General features: G+C 34.6%; 3 protein-coding genes across 3 annotated transcripts; 2 read left to right on the top strand and 1 right to left on the bottom strand.

Moving 5' to 3' along the window:
• Positions 1 to 1,466: 1,466 nt before the first annotated feature.
• Positions 1,467 to 7,962, top strand: LOC107039373 (arginine--tRNA ligase, cytoplasmic). Its single transcript, XM_015258945.1, has 5 exons — positions 1,467 to 1,598; positions 1,717 to 1,857; positions 3,282 to 3,504; positions 5,000 to 5,911; positions 7,244 to 7,962. The coding sequence occupies exons 1-5, from the start codon at positions 1,551 to 1,553 to the stop codon at positions 7,924 to 7,926; spliced, it is 2,007 nt and encodes a 668-aa protein (XP_015114431.1). The 5' UTR covers positions 1,467 to 1,550; the 3' UTR covers positions 7,927 to 7,962.
• A 2,046-nt stretch (positions 7,963 to 10,008) lies between these two features.
• On the top strand, positions 10,009 to 14,178 carry LOC107039364 (transmembrane protein 41 homolog). The gene is made up of 4 exons (XM_015258931.1): positions 10,009 to 10,215; positions 10,718 to 10,838; positions 10,922 to 11,050; positions 12,745 to 14,178. The coding sequence occupies exons 1-4, from the start codon at positions 10,026 to 10,028 to the stop codon at positions 13,271 to 13,273; spliced, it is 969 nt and encodes a 322-aa protein (XP_015114417.1). The 5' UTR covers positions 10,009 to 10,025; the 3' UTR covers positions 13,274 to 14,178.
• On the bottom strand, positions 14,099 to 18,305 carry LOC107039363. The gene is made up of 5 exons (XM_015258930.1): positions 17,857 to 18,305; positions 16,564 to 16,825; positions 16,269 to 16,476; positions 14,969 to 15,098; positions 14,099 to 14,901 (listed from the first exon to the last, which is right to left on the bottom strand). Exons 1-5 carry the CDS (start codon positions 18,188 to 18,190, stop codon positions 14,810 to 14,812), a joined length of 1,026 nt encoding a protein of 341 aa, XP_015114416.1. The 5' UTR covers positions 18,191 to 18,305; the 3' UTR covers positions 14,099 to 14,809.
• Positions 18,306 to 18,682: the final 377 nt, after the last annotated feature.

Below are 18,682 nucleotides of genomic sequence, written 5' to 3'. Positions count from 1 at the left end.
CTATCCACAGTCACTGATCAGTGCCACTCATTATCACAATAATTATCGTACTCAAAAATTGGCCAAGGTCAGAGGCGCAGTTCCTCTCACTGCTGTTTACGAATGCGCGGATTTGAATTAGAAGATACAGGGATCGCGTTGAACAAAGAAAATTGAGGAAAACAGGGGGGCAATATTTTTAATACTCTTCGTCCCTGCGTGGTCCCCCACAGACTGCCCTGACCGAAGGCACGCAACTATACAGATCTCTTTGGCTGCCCCGAGAAGCCTCACACCGTTATCTAGATTGATACTTTCCTTTCATCCAGTCTTTTCCTCTAACAAATATGAATCTCATGACCTCATCTGAACCCACAAAACGGGCCCATCGCCTGGCACGAAATAATAATTTCGGACAAAATAATTTTGCCATCTGTTTACATCAGAATTAGGAATAATAAGAAATATTCATTCGCGGAAGAGTGTTCATCACAGACTGGAGAGCATTTAACTCTTTATCTTCAAAAAGAGTATTCAAAATAATCGAGTCATGTCACTCTCTCGCTGATAACTACGGAGTCATCGATAAAAATTCGCATATTTCACTTTTAAATTAGCAAAAACGAGAAAAAGAAAAGAAAAGGGAATTTTATTACCGTTTGAAGATAAATCACCGACTCCCGTCAAATAAAATTTGAATAAACTAAATCATTAACGCCGATTTATTTTTTATCACCCGGTCGGAAATGATCGGGCTATTTTACCAGGGCACTGATATTTCAATGACATCTAGAATTTTCAAATTCATTGCGGAAATTAAGCATCAGATCAAACTGGGCAATGTCCCCTTCTGAATCCGCAGAGATTAGAACTAACAGCCAAACTGAGATCATTGAAATATTTTTCTGGTGGCAACCGACTCCGAAGCGATAGACAAATTCTTCACAAAATGTAAGCTCCGCATATAAAAGGCGAAATGTATTTTTTAAAAACAGTGTAAAAAGAAAATGTACGACACCCTATCGACAGTGTAAATAACCCTGTTATGGATTCTATAGGGGAGGGTAGGGTAAAATGGACACTGTAGACTTTTTTAAAATTATTCATAACTCAGAAACAAATCTATCAATAGAGCTCTGTTTAGGCTCGTCACAAAGGGAAAGAAGCGTTCTTTGTACTGAAAAGAAAATGATTAAATTTCATCAACATTTCAACCCGTCACTAATATTTGAAAAAAAGAAAAAAGTGTCCGTTTTACCCCAACCTTCCCTACTATAAACCAACAAAAAAAACAGATCCAACTGAGTTTTCAGTGGATTGAGTGAGAATAAAGGAATTCTTTTGTGTTCAATTGGCAATTTTATCAAGAAAATAGTGTGTCGGTATTAAACTTTGCCAACGAAATCGGATTCGAAGTTGGCGCTAATTTCTGCATTGGCGCCACTGTTCGGTCTCGCATAATTTGACATCACAAGGATCAAGACTGTTGGTCCGGCTGTGCGGAGCGTGTATCCACGTGGATTCATAGTTGACAGAAATTTATCTATTATATCGCACATAGAGTGGAAATTATGTCTAAAGGAGATTTAGTGGAGTTCCACAGACGAGCTGTGCTTGCGGTAATTTTCTCGTAAATAGAAGTGTGCCCACTCCTTTTTATTTTATCTATTTCGTGTTTAGCGGGTAAAACAGCAGGTTATTCTCGGTTTAGAGTTGAAATTCTGTTATTTATTGTAGGAAAATGAGATTGAACTGTTGAAGAACGAGATTGAAGTATTGAAGACTCTGCTGAAGCCCAAGGCATCGTCCTCTAATGAATTGACTGAACTCCAACAGGAGAATACGAAGCTGAAGCACCGGGTGGCTATTCTTACACGGGTAGGTCAATCAACCATTGTTGAGTGCTAAATCAGTTTATGGAATGATGACACAGTATGATACAGAATTTCTGATGAATGGGAGCACGTTTAAAAAATTTCGTCAAAAAAACCTGGTTAAATCGACTTTGAGAAAGTGAACCTTTGGTTAATTCAACTTTTACCAAATTAAACTTCCGTTAATGAAACCTTCCGGTTATCTTGTCTTTTGTAAGAATATTAGTAAAGTCCGTTTATGTATGAGATTCCGGAGTGTTGTTATTTGTTTCGTTTTGGTTTCTTGTGAAAAGAATAATCGATATTTCTCACTTATTTCATTGAAACGTTATTACTGCTCTATTCTTGTGTTTTTGCATTATTCTCCTGGAGTTTTTCAAAGTTTTTTGAGGTTCTTCGCAGTTCAAGTTTTTTTAGGTACCAAGTTGTTTTGATTAAGTTTTGTTGATGGAAGTTTTCTAAACCCTTGACGAATATCTCTGGACTTGAGGGAGGCAGCATAATTTTAAAAAAATAATAGGAAAACCTAGCACTTTCTGTAAGAAATTCTGCTGTATTTCTATTCTTTTAAAGATTGAAAAGACGTAGGAGAGAGTGGGGTAAAATGGACACTTGTGGACTTTTTAAAAAATATTCATAACTCAGAAATAGATTTATCAATTGAGCTCAGTCTAAGCTCATTACAAAGAGGAATCATTGTTCTTTCGATTAAAAAATAAAATTATTCCATTTCATGAACAATTCAACACGTCATGAATATTTCAAAAAAAGTCAAAAGTGTCCATTTTACCCTGCCCTCCCCTATATGAAATGAAAAAAAGTGAAGTGCTCGCGATTTTTTATTAGAATTCTACTAAAAAATTCTATTTGTTTTTGCGCCAGCTCTGTAGGAGTCTAGGCAACTGATAGAAAAAAGTCAACAGATTTTGATTTTTATACAGAAATTCTTGCACGTAAATTTCTGAATTTTTTCCACTGTATTCTTATTTATTTCTCCCAATAAAATCCAAGAAAAAAACTTGAAACAATCATGGCCTAGACTTGTTATAGTAAAAAAATTCCAACAAAATTAATCATATAGAAAAATCAATATCTCTAGATATTTTTTATAAACGAATATTCTATTCAACAACAGGAGGGACCTTACATGATATTTAGTGGAATTGGCACACAAAACAGATTGTATCTTTCAATAGAATTTTAACAGAACTCCAGTGGAATTCTTATAGAATACCGATAGGAATTCAATACAATTTCTTAGAGAAAGCACTAGGTTTTTCTATTGAACGTTTTCTAAAGTTCGCAGAAATTTTTCTGTTAAAAAAAAAATGTTTTCCAAAACAAAAAATGATGATCCGATTTAATCACTTATACTGGAGGACTACGAACTTGAACAAAATCTCATGCAATAACTTTTTTTTTGTTCAGTACGTTAATTCACTGAGAGAAAAGGAAGCTATGCTAGGAAAACCCAATGAAGAAATGATAAGTATTTATAACGAGCTGGAGAAACTCTTCCTCGAGGCGATTAACAAGACTTACCCCGATCTGGTCGACCCACCAGTTGTAATCACACAGTCTAAAGATGCTAAGTTCGGGGATTATCAATTTAACAGCGCTATGCCTCTGGCAAAATTACTTGCAGGTCAAGGTATGCCAATTCAATAAACTGACTTGCACATGAATCTCCCAGTTTTCGAGTGAATAGTGCTCGAAATAATGAACATTCAAGTGTTTTGTTAGAGCGAAAAGGTACATGAGGTATTGCATTTCAACTCAGTCCACCTGAATTTTTTCTATCTCAAACACAAATTGGGATGCTCACACGCAGGGGAGAATTCAATGGAAAAACCTAGCGCTTCGTCTAAGAAATTCTATTGAATTTGTATTGGAACTCTACGAGAATTATCTTGAAGTTTTATTAGAATTTTTGTAAAAAATTTTATCGATTTTTTGCACCATTTCTATGGGGGGGGGGGGATTGTGCAATTTTGCCGTGTCATTTTGTTAAGAGATATTCGATAGAAAAAAGTCAATAGAATTTTATTTTTCTGTAGAAATTCTTGGGTGCTAATTTGCAAATCTTTCTCAGCTATATTTTCATTTGTTTCTCATAATAAAATTTTTAAAAACCTTGTAAAACTTATAAAAATAGAGTCTTTCAATAAAATTTCAATAGAAATCCAGATAGGATTTCTTACAGAAAGCGCTAGATTTTTCTAGTAAATTTCTCCATCCGTGCAGAGTAACGTACTACAAAAATAAAGAATTTTGATAAATTTCTATTGCTTGACAATTATAAAAAACATGAAATTTCATCGCCAGCTTAGTTATGATTTTTCTCTTCTGAAAGTTACCACTAAACTGGGAAATTCCCAATTTCACTGAAAATGCAACAGAATTCTAAATTTTTGATCAGCAGAAAGCCGTGAGTTCTCCATCTTACTTGCATTTTTCATCAAAACCATACATATTCGATATCAAATTACATTGAATTGTACATCATTCGAAAATTCAAAAATATATCCACCGGCATTTTCGTGATTCCTATTAATTTTCATGTTACGATGGTACTAAAATCTATATTTTTTATTCATCTTTTTCATAAAATTGTAGATCTTGAATGACGAAATTTCTCGAAATTTCGGTGGAGCTACCACTAGATGAAAATTTCAGAGAAATGTTTCCGAAATATCAGTCACAAATTTTCAACCGTGTAACAGTACTCGATTGTCTGTCAGTCACGATAAAAGCTTAAATATTCTAAAACCTGTCGTGCGAACAAATCTATGGATTTTGATGAATAAAAAACTCTTATCGTTTTTCCTTTCATATATTTTCTGAGTAAAAATACTAACGCATTAGTAGAGCATTTAATAACCCATTTCTCGATTTACCTTTTTCGAAATTGAATTTTTACCCAAGGATGAATAAAAAGTGAATAGATTTTTTTCCTGCCAAAGGACGATCAAAATCAACAACACAATTTTGAGCTGAATTGAACTGAGTTGGCATGGATGTCTCATAAATGAATGAACCTATCATTGCAATTATGTCGAGAGTCCAATCGCTGAACAATTCACCCTTTATGGATCCCAATTTTAATTTGACTCCACATCACATCACTCTCTATTTATTCCCAACAGGTACAAAAGCCTCACCTCGAGACGTGGCCAGCGCAATTTTCCCCAACGTCTCTCCCTCCCCACTCATCGAAAAACTGGAGATCGCTGGCCCAGGCTTCATAAACATCTTCTTGAAACGAGACTTCGGATTAGATGCCCTCAAGAACCTGCTGAAGGCTGGCAGAGTTCCGCCCCCAGCCGTCGATAAGCAGAGGATAGTCGTGGATTTCTCGAGTCCAAACATCGCCAAGGAGATGCACGTGGGTCATTTGAGGTCCACAATCATTGGAGAGAGTATTGCTAGGCTCCTGGAGTACTTGGGACACGACGTGTTGAGGCTGAATCACGTGGGTGACTGGGGAACTCAATTCGGAATGTTAATCGCCCATCTCCAGGACAAATTCCCAGACTATTTATCAGTGTCCCCACCAATTTCCGATCTCCAGAGTTTCTACAAAGAATCGAAGACTCGGTTCGATACAGACGAAGAATTTAAAAAACGAGCATATGCTTGTGTTGTGAAACTCCAAGCCTTCGAGCCAGACATCACAAAAGCCTGGAACATGATATGCGATGTTTCGAGGAAGGAATTTGATAAACTGTACAAACGCCTGGATGTGAAGCTCATCGAGAGGGGTGAGTCCTTCTACCAGAAGATGATGGAGGAGATTGTCAAGGATCTGGAGTCTAGGGGGCTCCTGGAGGAGGATGAGGGGAGGAAGATCATGTGGGGGGAGAAACCAAACACAGGGATTCCCCTGACGATAGTCAAGTCTGATGGCGGATTCACGTATGATACTTCTGATATGGCTACTTTGAAACATCGAATCGAGAATGAAAGGGGAGAGTGGCTGATTTATGTCACCGATGCTGGCCAGGCGGTTCATTTCCAGATGCTCGAGAGCTGTGGTAAACGGGCTGAAATACTTAAGGGTAAGTATCCTAGGTAAAGGAATTAAATTTACGTGTTTGGTTGGTTTTTAATTCTGAGTAGAAGCCTTATGATCGTTCACATTCAAGTTTCGAATTTTTCGTGTTATGGCAACTCATTGTGATCCAAAAAGCCCGAAAATGCAATTTTCAGTTCTGCCAAAGCTTGGATTCATGTATGTACACGTATGAAAAAATCCTATAGAAATTTTCTATGCGGATTGCGTATAGAAATTCTATAGGATTTCCTTATATGATATTCGAATATTTCTATACGAATATTCTCTATACGAATTATTTCTGTATATAAATTTTTACATAAAGTTTAGTTTTCATACAAAAGATGTCTAAACGCTCGGGAGAAAAACGTAGAGAAATGTCGCAACTCTATACGAAATGTTTCTATACATGTGGCAGTGGGTCGTATAGGATCAAACCTATAGAAATCGTATAGAAATAATTTGTATAAAAAATATCCGTATAGAAATATCTGAATATCATATACGAAAATCCTATAGAAATTTTCTATACGGATTGCGTATAGAAAATTTCTATACGATTTTTTCATGTGTGTATGCATGTGTCCAAGCTTTGCTTTAATTGTTTGCTAATCAATCGATGGAATCTAATCATTTTTCTGTAGGTATTGTTGAGCCTTATCCATCAACATTAATTAACATTCAATTCATACATTAATTTTTAGAATTTTCTCATTTTTTCACAAATGGTTGTCCTCGATAACCACAAAAAATGTTCTGAATCCATTGAATGATGGTTTAAGGCCCGGGTAGATTATCTTTCGAACGTGATCCTGGTTGTTTTTTTATTTTGATCATCTGAAATGATCTCCAATTGCTATTCAGTTTTACATAGCCCTAGAACCTCCAAAAATTATGATTGTACAACCAAAAAACCGTTGAAAAAAAGCTGAATATTATCAAAGACCGTTTTTGAATAATCTTGGGAAATAAACTCAATAGAGGAGAAATTGCAAATTAATAATTTGATGTATCAAATGACTGTTACGTCGTTAGTTACCATGATAAATTATTCATTCACTATTTCCTCTCTATCGGACTTATTTCTTAATCTTTATTGAAAACGCTCTTTGAAAAAGCTCAGTTTTTTTCTACTTTTTTTGATTCTACAATCATAATTTTTAGGGACTCCTGCGTGATGTAAAATCCAATGGAAATTGTGACATATTTTAGATTATAAAGATGGAAAAACAATTGAGATAACGTTCGAAAGATGGTCCACCCGGGCTTTAAAGTCATTTTTCGAGACCCATCAATTTGAAAACATCTCATCTAATGTTTTCAATCATTTCTCTAGATCAAAGATTCAGTCACGTAACATTTGGAGTTGTACTCGGTGAGGATAAGAAAAAATTCAAGACTAGGTCAGGTGATACAGTCAAACTACTCGATCTACTCGACGAAGGGCTCAAGAAGGCCCTAGATACACTCAAGGCGAAGGGACGTGACAAGGAACTAACCCCTAAAGAATTGAAAGCAGCGCAGGAGGCAGTGGCCTACGGCTGCATAAAATACGCTGATTTATCCCACAATCGCAATCACGAGTACATCTTCTCATTCGACAAGATGTTGGAGGACAAAGGCAATACTGCAGTTTACCTTCTGTATCAGTTAACAAGGATCAGATCCATAGCCAGAGCTGCCAACATCACACCAGAGCAGATAAAAAAGGCCATCGAGACAACTCCTCTGACCCTTGACCACGAGAAGGAGTGGAAATTAGCCAAAGTACTCCTCAAGTTCCCTGATGTTCTCCTCAGGATCACTAAAGACCTGTACCTCCATCCCCTCTGCGAACTTTGTTACGAAATAGCATGTGCTTTCTCAGAATTTTACGACAACTGTTACTGCGTGGAGAAGAACAGTACTGGGGAGATTGTCAAAGTTAATATGGGGAGGATTCTGTTGGCCGAGGCGACAGCTATTCTACTTGAACAGTGCTTCTTCATTCTTGGCTTGAAACCTGTAGCTCGTATGTGATTTTTTTACGGTTGTGGGAGAGAAATAAACGTTCAAAATCATGGCTTAATAATTGTTTCATTTTTCTTAATTGGAGTTCAAGTTTTTGATTGATATTCTTTGAAGTTAAAGAAGATGGGGATATTTTTATAAACATTCTTTTCCACTTCCTTTATTTATTTGGGTTATTTCGCAAAGTTGATAGCAAGAAGTCAATAGATGTCGATTTTTCGAACTCAGTTTCAACAATTAAATTGTAGATACCTTTTTGGGAATTGTTTGTTGGGAAAACGACCTTCAAATTCGGATTCTACGCACCAAAAAACAAGAAAATACCAAGTCGATCCGTAATACTCAAAATGGACATGCACGAAAAAATGTTATAGAGAAACCTAGCGAATTCGCTAGACAATTCTATTGCAATATTCAGTAGAAAATATTCTATAGAAAAGGCCAATGGAATTCAATTTTTCTATACAACTTATTCTATTGAATTATTTTCTGTAGAATTTCCTCGGCTCACATTTTTCCAATTTTTTTTATTCCACTTTTGTTCTTTTTTTATGAAGAAAATCAAACAAAACATTTGAAAAATTTGAGCTGAGGAAATTCTGTAGAAAATAATTCAATAGAATAAGTGTTATAGCAACCTCGAATTCTATTCACTTTTTTTGTAGAATATTCTCTATTGAATATTTCAATAGAATTGGCCAAAAACAAATAGAAAGTTGAAAATAAATCCTGTAGAATTCTCGAGCGAATTCGGTAGCACGTCTTTTCAACCAAGCGACTTGTCAACTACGATATTTCAACTGATTTCATTTGAGATATTGCATTTTCAGTAATTAGCCAAAATTTTCCCATTTTCATTTGATTTTGTTTGTTTGTTTTTTAGTAGACAACGTCATCCAACTCAATTTAACAACTTAACTGGCGTATCACTAATTAATGTGATATATAGACGATTTTTTCTTGCAATTAACAATTGTAAAAAATCAATAATTCAATGTTGATAATTCAATTTGGATTTTTTAATGTAATTTTCAATTAACTCAATTTTACTATATTTCGATTATTGTTTGAACGCACAACGCAAGAAATAATACAGAACAAAAAAACAATTATTGCTCCAATTCATAACTTAGAATGGAAATCACGGATTTGTTAACACAGATTTTCTGTTTGATCGTTGATGTTTCAAGAACATTCGTGATAGATTTTCTAAGAATATCTCTTGTTTGTGGTATAATGATTCAAGTAGTTGAAATGTCGTAATTGAAATGTTATAGTTAAAATATTGTCAGTTGAAAATTCAGTAATTGAAATTTCGCTATTGAAAAATCTTCGTTGCAAAGACATGGATTTGCGAATTCGCTAGTTTTTTCTAGGAAATGTTGGAAGCAATTTCTTCCTCTTCTGATCGTTTTTGTTATATCCTTCAACTATTGGAGAAGCAAGCATCATTATAAAGGCCACTTGCAGGTTCCTCTTTCATAAAGTTGATCGACAATGAATGATTGTTTTGATTGTTAACTTTTTATTCGCCTTGCGATTGGTTGACGGATCAACCAATGATTTCCATGACTACGAGGATGTTATTGTGCGTTACAGCCCTCACTTGAAGATGGTCGTGCGTGACAGCGCGCATGATTGCCAAGTATCACCATAAAATAACTTAATGAAAATTGCGCTATATTCCTTCAATTCCTTCCCACAAAGTCACATGAAATCGACAGCTATGAAAATTCCTAACGAAGTTCACAGGCCAATAACAGCACGAGTAAAACGTCCAATTGTGAGAAATTCCAAGTTAAATCGCCGAGTCGCCATTAATTAAACTCATCAATGGATCAACACGATACTTCTTCATCGCTGATTACCCTCCTCAAAACACCAAACAAATATTTATGATATAAAGGTCCCCTCCCACCCTCTGATCGGACTCTATAGAACTGATAATGCAGTCGTGATGTCGTAGGTCACAGATAACCGCGCAGAATGATTTGCCTTTCGATCTTAAACAGCCACAGAGATCTCATTCTCCTCAAAAAAAATTCTGTTTCCGTAGAAATCCTTAAAAATCTTTTCAACTATATTTGAAAACTAACACAGTTGAAAAAATGGTATCGACGATGGTGCGCGCGGTAAACGACAGTAGCGCCTTGATAGTTATATCCGTTCTTGAACAAGCAACATTCATTCAAATTGACACTAGTGAGGAGTGTCAATTGAAGAGTAATTATTTCGATAATTCATTGTGTACAATTATCCAGAAAATGAGTACTACAACGAGACGGAATTCACGACCAAGTAATTTTTATAATTTTCCTGTTGTTTGTTGGAAGATTCACGAACGTTAAATTTGTTGACATTTATGCAAATTTCGAATTTTAACAAGAGATAGTGAAAAATATGAGCTGAATGTAGTGGAGTTAAATGTTGAATATCTTCGATTGTTGTTGGTAGATTTTTCAATCAATTGAAGACAAATTTTCTCTCATGAATCAACTGTTTTTGCAGATTGTGACATATTGACCTAACCTTGACACTTTAGTTGTCTCTGTTGACATAATGAGAAGGCTGATAATTAATAGTAATAATTTGTTTTTATTTCATTTCTCAAAATTATTCGGAAATATTTTGTTTTATGGTAGAGATGTCCTTTATCTCAATTTCATTTCGGAGCAAAGATTGAGGTTACTTGTACTACTAATGGAGTGTCTCAAGGAGAACCCATTGAACACGTGGACCAATGGGATCATAATATCCAGGGATTTCATTGGGAATTAATCAAGGATTATTTGTGATTCAGGTTCGATAAGTACTGGAGAGGAGACTTCAACTCGAAGGGCTATCCTCACAGTGGCTCTTATTTTCTTATCCTCATTGACAGCACTATTTTATGTCTACACTAATTTTCCTGAATTGGAAGAGTAAGGGAACGAAATTCACACACTCGTTAATTTAATGAACTGGCTATTGATCATTAATAATGGTAATATTTTGGTCTTCGTAGACATGAGAAGAAACATATGAAACTTCCCCTCCACATAGAGGATGCCAAAAATCTTGGGAGACTGTTGGAGAGATACAAAGAGCTTTATTACGCGGAAGTTCTTGCTGGTGTCTTCATCACATACATCTTGTATCCTTTGCCATCAGATAGATAAACGAAACTAGACATTAAATGAGTTACAACGAAATGATGAAACGGGATCAGTAAAAGAAAATTCAGAGTGAGTTTTTGATAAATGTCTGTGAATTTGAGGAATATGGAAAACAATTTCGTAGGACATGCCTCAAAAATATCAAGAAAGCTAGCGGTTTCGCTAGAAAATTTCACTTGATTTCGATTGGACCTGTACTGTTAGGAATTTTTAGAAATTTAATGGAAAATATGGTCGTAACTCTCATGAGAGTGACATTGAGTCCGATTTCGGGGAAAAATGGCTATGAAATGTCGATTTTTACAAAGAATTCAAGAATATTCATGAATTTTCTGTGGAAGTGAGACGGAAATTTCACAACTTGATTCAATTTTCAATGGAACATGAATATGCAGAAATAAAATGACATGAATTTTCAATTTTTCCCTGAATTTCCCTGATTTTTCCCAATTTTTACCGGAAATTTGAGCTGAAAAATCAAGTACTTCAAATCAAGAACTAAAAAATGGTTATGAAATTTCCAGTTTTAGGTAGAATTCAAAGGAATTCATGAGTTTTCAGTGGGAGTGAGATGGAAATTTTACAACTCCACTGAATTTTCAATCGAACATGAATATTCAGAAACAAAATAACATGAATTTTTAATTTTCCCCCGAATTTTCACAGAATAATTCGCCTGAAAATTCAAGTATTTTATTGATTTTCAGATGATTAAAACAAAAAATCAATGGAATATTTGATTTTTCAATGACAAGATTTCCTGAAATTTCAGTGGAAATGAAACATGATAAAAATTTCCAGGATTTGACACAGAAAATTCAGACGAAAATTTTTAACAGTGTGTATTGAGTCTTAATTTTGTTTTCATCACGCTGTGTGTAAAGTGATATTTACAAAATTTCACTATTTACACATGGTGAGGAAAAATAGCATTCGCCACTCGTGGAAAAAGGGTTCATTGACCCCTAGGTGTGTCGACCTATAGGAGTCCCACAGGCCAAAAATTCCGACACTCGTCGTACACAGGTGAAGAAAATTGGCTAAATTTTCGGGAAAAAGACCCTGAATTCAATTTAAGGGGAAAAAGTCAATCGAATTTCCAGTTCCTTCGAAAATTCAAGTGAAGTCTCGTTTTTTTGAGGCAGGAAGACGGAAATTACACAATTTATATAAATTTTCAAATGCATCTACTTGAATTTTCAAGGAATTCCTTTAAAATTTTTGGAATTTCAGGATTTGTGAAGAAAATTTCCTGATTTTTCATTAATTTCCCCGGAATAATTAAACTGAAATTTAAAGTTCCTACGGATTTTTCCACGAAATTGCGAATTTTCTGTGGCAAAAGTCCTTGAAATTTCAGTGGAAATGTTACTTGTTAGAAATTTCCAAGACTCTTACTAGAAATTCCAGTGCATAATTTTTAATATTGTTCGATGCACTGAGAGAAAAAAGACAGAATTCTCAAACAAGTCTTACTTTTGCAAAAAAATAGTTTTTTCGATTATCATAAAACATCTCGACAATATTTCTTCATAATTTTTGCCGTTTAGCTATCCATATGTTGTGAAGAATGTCTGAATAGGGGAATTAGAAAGAATTAAGCTTCATGCAAGTTCCCTATTGTGTACCACATCAGAAGAATAATTCCTTACATAAGAAAATTATCTTTCAGCTTGCAAACATTCGCAATTCCTGGATCGATATTCCTGTCAATTCTCTCAGGATTTCTGTTTCCATTCTACCTCGCACTCCTCCTCGTCTGCACCTGCAGTGCAGTTGGAGCCTCACTCTGTTACCTCCTGTCATCCCTACTGGGAAGAAAATTATTATTCAAGTATTTCCCGGATAGAGCGAACCAATGGGCGCAGACAGTGAGAGAACACAAGGACAATCTATTCAACTACATGTTGTTCCTCAGGATGACTCCACTATTCCCAAACTGGTTCATAAATCTGGCGAGTCCTGTCATCGGAGTTCCGATGATTCCGTTCTCCCTAGGGACGTTTTTCGGTGTTGCACCACCCTCTTTTCTCGCCATTCAAGCTGGACAGACGCTCAACAAGTTGACGTCCTCCAGTGACACATGGTCTTGGTCTAGTATGATTGTTTTATGCATATTTGCAGTGTTATCTTTAGTTCCTGTATACTTCAAGGACTTCTTCAACAGACTGTTCAAAAGACTGCGACTGAAGTTTGATTGAACTTTGTTTAAATCCCTTCACATTCCCACTGAGGTTTTTTCGTCTCATTCTGATTTATTTTTATTACGACGGATTGAGAATTCAAAATTCTCAGTTTAAGCGATTTTATTAGTGAAAAATTAACGAACATTTGAGAGAAAAATTTAATGCTTTCGCTGGGAAATTCTATTGAAATTCGGTTCGAAGAGTTCGCAGCCTTTCTGAATAGAAAATATTTAATAGAAGAATGTTGATACATTTTGATTTTTATGTATAATTATTTGATTAAGATATTTTCCATGGGGATTCCTCAGCATTAATTTTTTCAGTTTTTTTTTCATTGCATTTTTTTCTCACTGAAAAGGTTCAAGTATAAAAGATAAAAAAATTAGGTCGTGGAATTTCTCTAAAAACAGTATCAACAGAATAAGTTTATGTAAGTCAACAAACAAAAAAAGATCAAAGTGATTAATTCTTTCTATAAAATATTTTCTCTCGAACATTTCAATTAAAAAAATGCTCCGTTGAATTTTTTTGAATCGTATGTCCGAAAAATATGAAGTTCGGATTGAATTCCAATCGAAAATGCAATAGAATTGCCCAGTGAAATGTCTATTTTTCTCCAATATCTCGAGATCTGAAAAATAGGCCGATATTTGTGTGGAGATTTTTTTTCAATCAAAATAAGATCTACAAAAAAATCAAAAAAATCTCCTGAATAAACACTTTCAGAGAGTTCAAAATCACAAATAATGGGATAAAAACCTCTGACTAAATTCTAAATAAATTTAAAGTTTGGACTCTTTAGATTTAGGTTCTTGCCGTATGAGAAAATTCTGTACAAAGTTCAGCAAAATTTGCATGATGCATAATTTATTAGGTAGAAAAACATGTATTCCGAATTAAATAAAAGTTTTTTCTTCGTTTCTCGGTGCGTCGAATATTATGCCCATCGTTTTACTTAATTATTGAAATCGACTGAGGAATTTTCATCTTCCAGCTGCGACGCACAATCACCCAAAACCAAAATACATCAATTGCCAGTTATAATTCAGTAGCGAAGCGGTAGAAACGGTTCATCTTGGTTTATCGAACGTTTTTCGAAGACGAAATTTTTATCTAAATCGACTCCTGACACGACCACAAAAATGTTTGCTATTCGTCTGAAAAAACTCGCAAATTTCGACTTGAACCGTCTTACTACTTCGCTGCTAAATCATCAACAATAGTGCACTTGATCTCAGGTGTAAAGAGCTTGCTGTAACCAACGTTGAGCGTTGAGTCAATCAACTGTACGATAAATAATTTAAGTGATTGTATGAAACATTATAAATGCGGAATTCATCTCGAAACTTATGTACTTGGGATGAGATATTCTGAGTTCTTAGTTCAAATATCGAAAAATAAAAGACGGATATACAAAAAGAAGTGATAGATCTGTACACTTATTCCTAATAAATCACTTGAAAATATCTAATATCTAAATATCTTGAGTTATCGATGGATTTATCTTTGGAAATTGAAAAAAAAATCACGATAAAAAGGATTTGTCATTCGTCAACAGAACGAAGTGAGGTAAATGATTGAGATTTCAGTTGAGTTGATTGCTGGGAGACTTATTGGTTTCCAGTACCACCAGTTGTACCACACTGAAAATTGATAAACGAGTGAGAAATTAATACTTGTTCCAGTAGTCCGGATAAAATGATGACGTACGTGTGTGGTGAGAGGATAGCAGGACCACAGAAGATTTGCAATTCCGTTGGCACTCAGGGCTCGGCATCATTTTAATCAGTCTTGAACCACTTGTGGACCTTAGAATAACATTACTGCATTCGGGATTGGGCTGCAAAATAATAGATTAATTGTTCTTCAATGAATTTTCAATGCTACACGCACAAAAAAATTTAATAGAAAAATAGCGAATTTGCTAGAAAATTTTATTGGTTTTCTATTGAACTTTCTATTAATTTTTGGCCTATTGAAATGTTTAAAAGAAAAAGTCAATAGAATTTGATGATTCTATACAACTTATTCTATTGAGACATTTTTTATAGAACTTCCTCGGTTTAAATTTTCTATGTTTTTTTTATTGTATTTTTTAAAATGAAACGAAAGAACTTGGAAAATTTGAACCGGAAATTCCATAGGAAATATCTCAATAGAATAAGTTGTATAGAAAAATCGAAGTCTATTGACTTTTTCTATAGAATATTTTCCATTGAACATTTCAATAGAATCGGCCAAAAACTAATAGAAACTTCAATAGAGTAATAGAAAGTTCAATGGAAATCCAACAGAATTGTCTAGCTAACGCGATAGATTTTTCTGTGAATTTTTTTCACACGTATAATGAAAAGTCCAATGAATCACGTTTTAGAAACATCAATTGAAAACTAGTGAGTTTCCAACAGAAGATTCTAATTCTTTTATGTCAATTTTGATGGAAAAAAGGGCTATCAGATTGAAAGTCAATGAAATGAGATTTTTTCTACCGAAATTCTGGATCATAAATTTTCCAAGTTTTCTTCCCAGGAGTTTCTTTCATCTTTATTACAAAAGTCAAGAAAAAAATTGAAAAATTAATGCTCAAGAGCTACAAAAGTGGCACAAGTTTCAACAAAAATCAACAAGCAAGAAATAGAATTAGCAGTGGAAAATCAATAGATTTTTTAATGCGTAATATTAAGAATTTATTGCCCTTTTTCAGAGAATTTTCACGATTTCTTCATTTTTCGCGCAAACAATTCATCGCCATGACGGAAAATAGCATGAAGTTCCTGTTTTTCATCATATGATAAAAAACAGGAACTTCATATGATTTAATGACTCAAGAAGTTTCATCACCTTTCAACCATTTTTCTGCATTTTTTCTCAAGTGTTTTCAGGTTCCGAAAAGTTCAGAAACAATAAAAGAAATTGTTACATGATGATGAACCTTCAGGAGTAATTAAAATATTATCACATCCTTAAATTATTCATTTTATTTATAGACTACATCACTTTCAATATTTACCAAAATATATTCATCCGCTTTGGGTTCATCAATAAACAAAAATCTTTCCGTGCTCTGACTCCACCAATTTGGTGTGCCTAAAGGCTTCGGCATTAATTTTCGGAGGAGTCTACTTGGCCTCATACGATTCAGCCTCCACGATATGTGAGTATTCAAGAATTTGGACGGATTCTCGTCAAGTCTTTTCTCTATCACATTTTTTATTGTCCTGCAACAATAATGATGATACCAGTAGAAGATGATAGTTGATTGTTTTTCAAAACTAATTTACTCGTTATGAATGATTTCCACATACTTGTAAAGAGGATTATTTGAGGAGATTCTCCTGGCATCGACATTGAAAATCTCCGAGTGTCTCTTATACATACTAATAATACTGTTCAGATCTCCATTGCTATCACTTTCAGCTCTCGTAAATGGCATTCCAACATTAAATGTTTTAGTCATATTCCAGCCGGTCATGTCAGGCACTGATTGGACAGTACTGCATGGCCAGCAATCCATGTCAGCTACCTTGAAGAAAGGATTTTCGACCAGACAGGATTCATCGTAGAGTTCTAAATAAAAGAGTGAATTAATACAATCGAGTGGAACATTGATTCTTCTTCTTATTCTCTCGTAAGTTATCAATTTTCAAGATTGATGTATTTAAATTAGGAACGGAATGAGTTACGGAATTGGATAATGAGTTTTGGAGGAACAGTTTCGAATTTAAGAGAGATGAGTAAATCCTCCTGAGAACTGTTTTATTCTAAAACGAAATCTAAAGTTCCACAACTTCTAAGTTTTTAAAAATTATGAATGAATAAGGGAAGGTGAAATGAATCTTCTTAAAGCATAAATATCTCCTACCTGAATGATACATCCTAAAGCCTAACAAATACCTTAAAAATGAAGCAGGAATTGAAGAAATTATTGGATTTCTCCCGATTTCTACTTATTGACGATTACAAGCGCTTCATTGCACCCTATTCTCTCCTAAGTTCCCAATTTTTTTCTACTCACAAGGAACCATTCTACTAGTTATAATTCAATATCATCAAAGTGAGTTTTTGATTAACATTTTTGAACGTCCGAAGCACGGATGAAACAATTTAATCGAAAAACCTAGCGAATTCGTTAGAAAATTCTACTGAATTTCTATTGAACTCTATCAGTTTTGGCCGATTCTGTTGAAATGTTCAATAGAAAAAGTCATTAGACTTCGATTTTTCTATAGAATTTTTTTGGCTCAAATTTTCTTTCAAGTTTTGTTTTCATCTCATCAAGATAATCAAACAACTTAGAAAATTTGAGCCGAGGAAATTCTACAGAAAATATCTGAAGAGAATAAGTTATATAGAAAAATCGAATTCTATTGACTTTTTCTATTGAACATTTCATTAGAATCGACCTAAAACTAATGAAAAAATTTTAAAAATTTTGAAAAATTCAAAAATTAGAAAACTTTAAATTTTTTCGTAGGTGCATATGGGGGAATGATCTATCTACCTATTTCACTAACCAGTAATTAATCAACATATTTTTTTAAATTCCTTCAATTAAAATTCATGAACCAAAATCAAACATCAGTCACAATCGCAATTACCCGTTAAGATTGGATATCTCTGGATAATAGGCACAGCAAACTGTCGAAACACCGTCAGCCCAGGATAAATAAAACTCTGCATATTCCTCAGAAAAATACTATGAGTCGACGGGTGATTGTACAACCCCATTGAGCAAATGATCACCGTCAAAACCCCCAGGACCAGGATTTTGAGGCCCCTCAGCATCCCACGAACCTTCCTAACACGACTACCCTCCAACTCCCTGAAGCACTCCTCAAAAATCCTCTTCGTTTCCGCTTCCGTGATCCCATTCTCCCTCGCGTACACTCGGAGATCGTCCACGTATCGTCGATATAAATCCAAATCCTCCATATCTACCAGATATCTACTTCCGTGATCGCTCAACTCACGTCAAGTCAATTCGAATCATCACATTTGATGGTTGACAAACAACAATTCTTCTTCTTCTTCTTCTTCTTCTATTCGTTATGGTTATATCCTCACTCGAGATAGAGAGAGGCAAGCAACCAAGAGAGACAGATCCGATCAATTAGCCCCTCATGTACAGATATTCCAAATTTTTATTTTTTTCCTCATTGAAGTAGTTTTGAAGAAAATTGCGAGCTAATAAAAAACATTTGCTAGTTAGTACTTTTTTTAAAATAAATTTTTGGAAAATCACCTGTGAAAAAAAAGGCGTATCCCCTCTATTTCATTATTTCCAAAAAATTTTATCACCAATCGATAGCAAATTGTTTGAAGATTTTTGCGAGTTAAGAAAAAATCGTCAATGCAATCTTATTATTGTGTAAATTAACAATTCCAATTTCAACTGAAAACCAGAGTTGATGACCAGAGTTTGTA

Source organism: Diachasma alloeum, unplaced genomic scaffold (genome assembly GCF_001412515.2).
Source record: "Diachasma alloeum isolate Michigan unplaced genomic scaffold, Dall2.0 Dall_scaffold_00299, whole genome shotgun sequence".
NCBI lineage: Eukaryota > Metazoa > Arthropoda > Insecta > Hymenoptera > Braconidae > Diachasma > Diachasma alloeum.
This window is presented reverse-complemented; position numbering and strand designations above follow the sequence as displayed.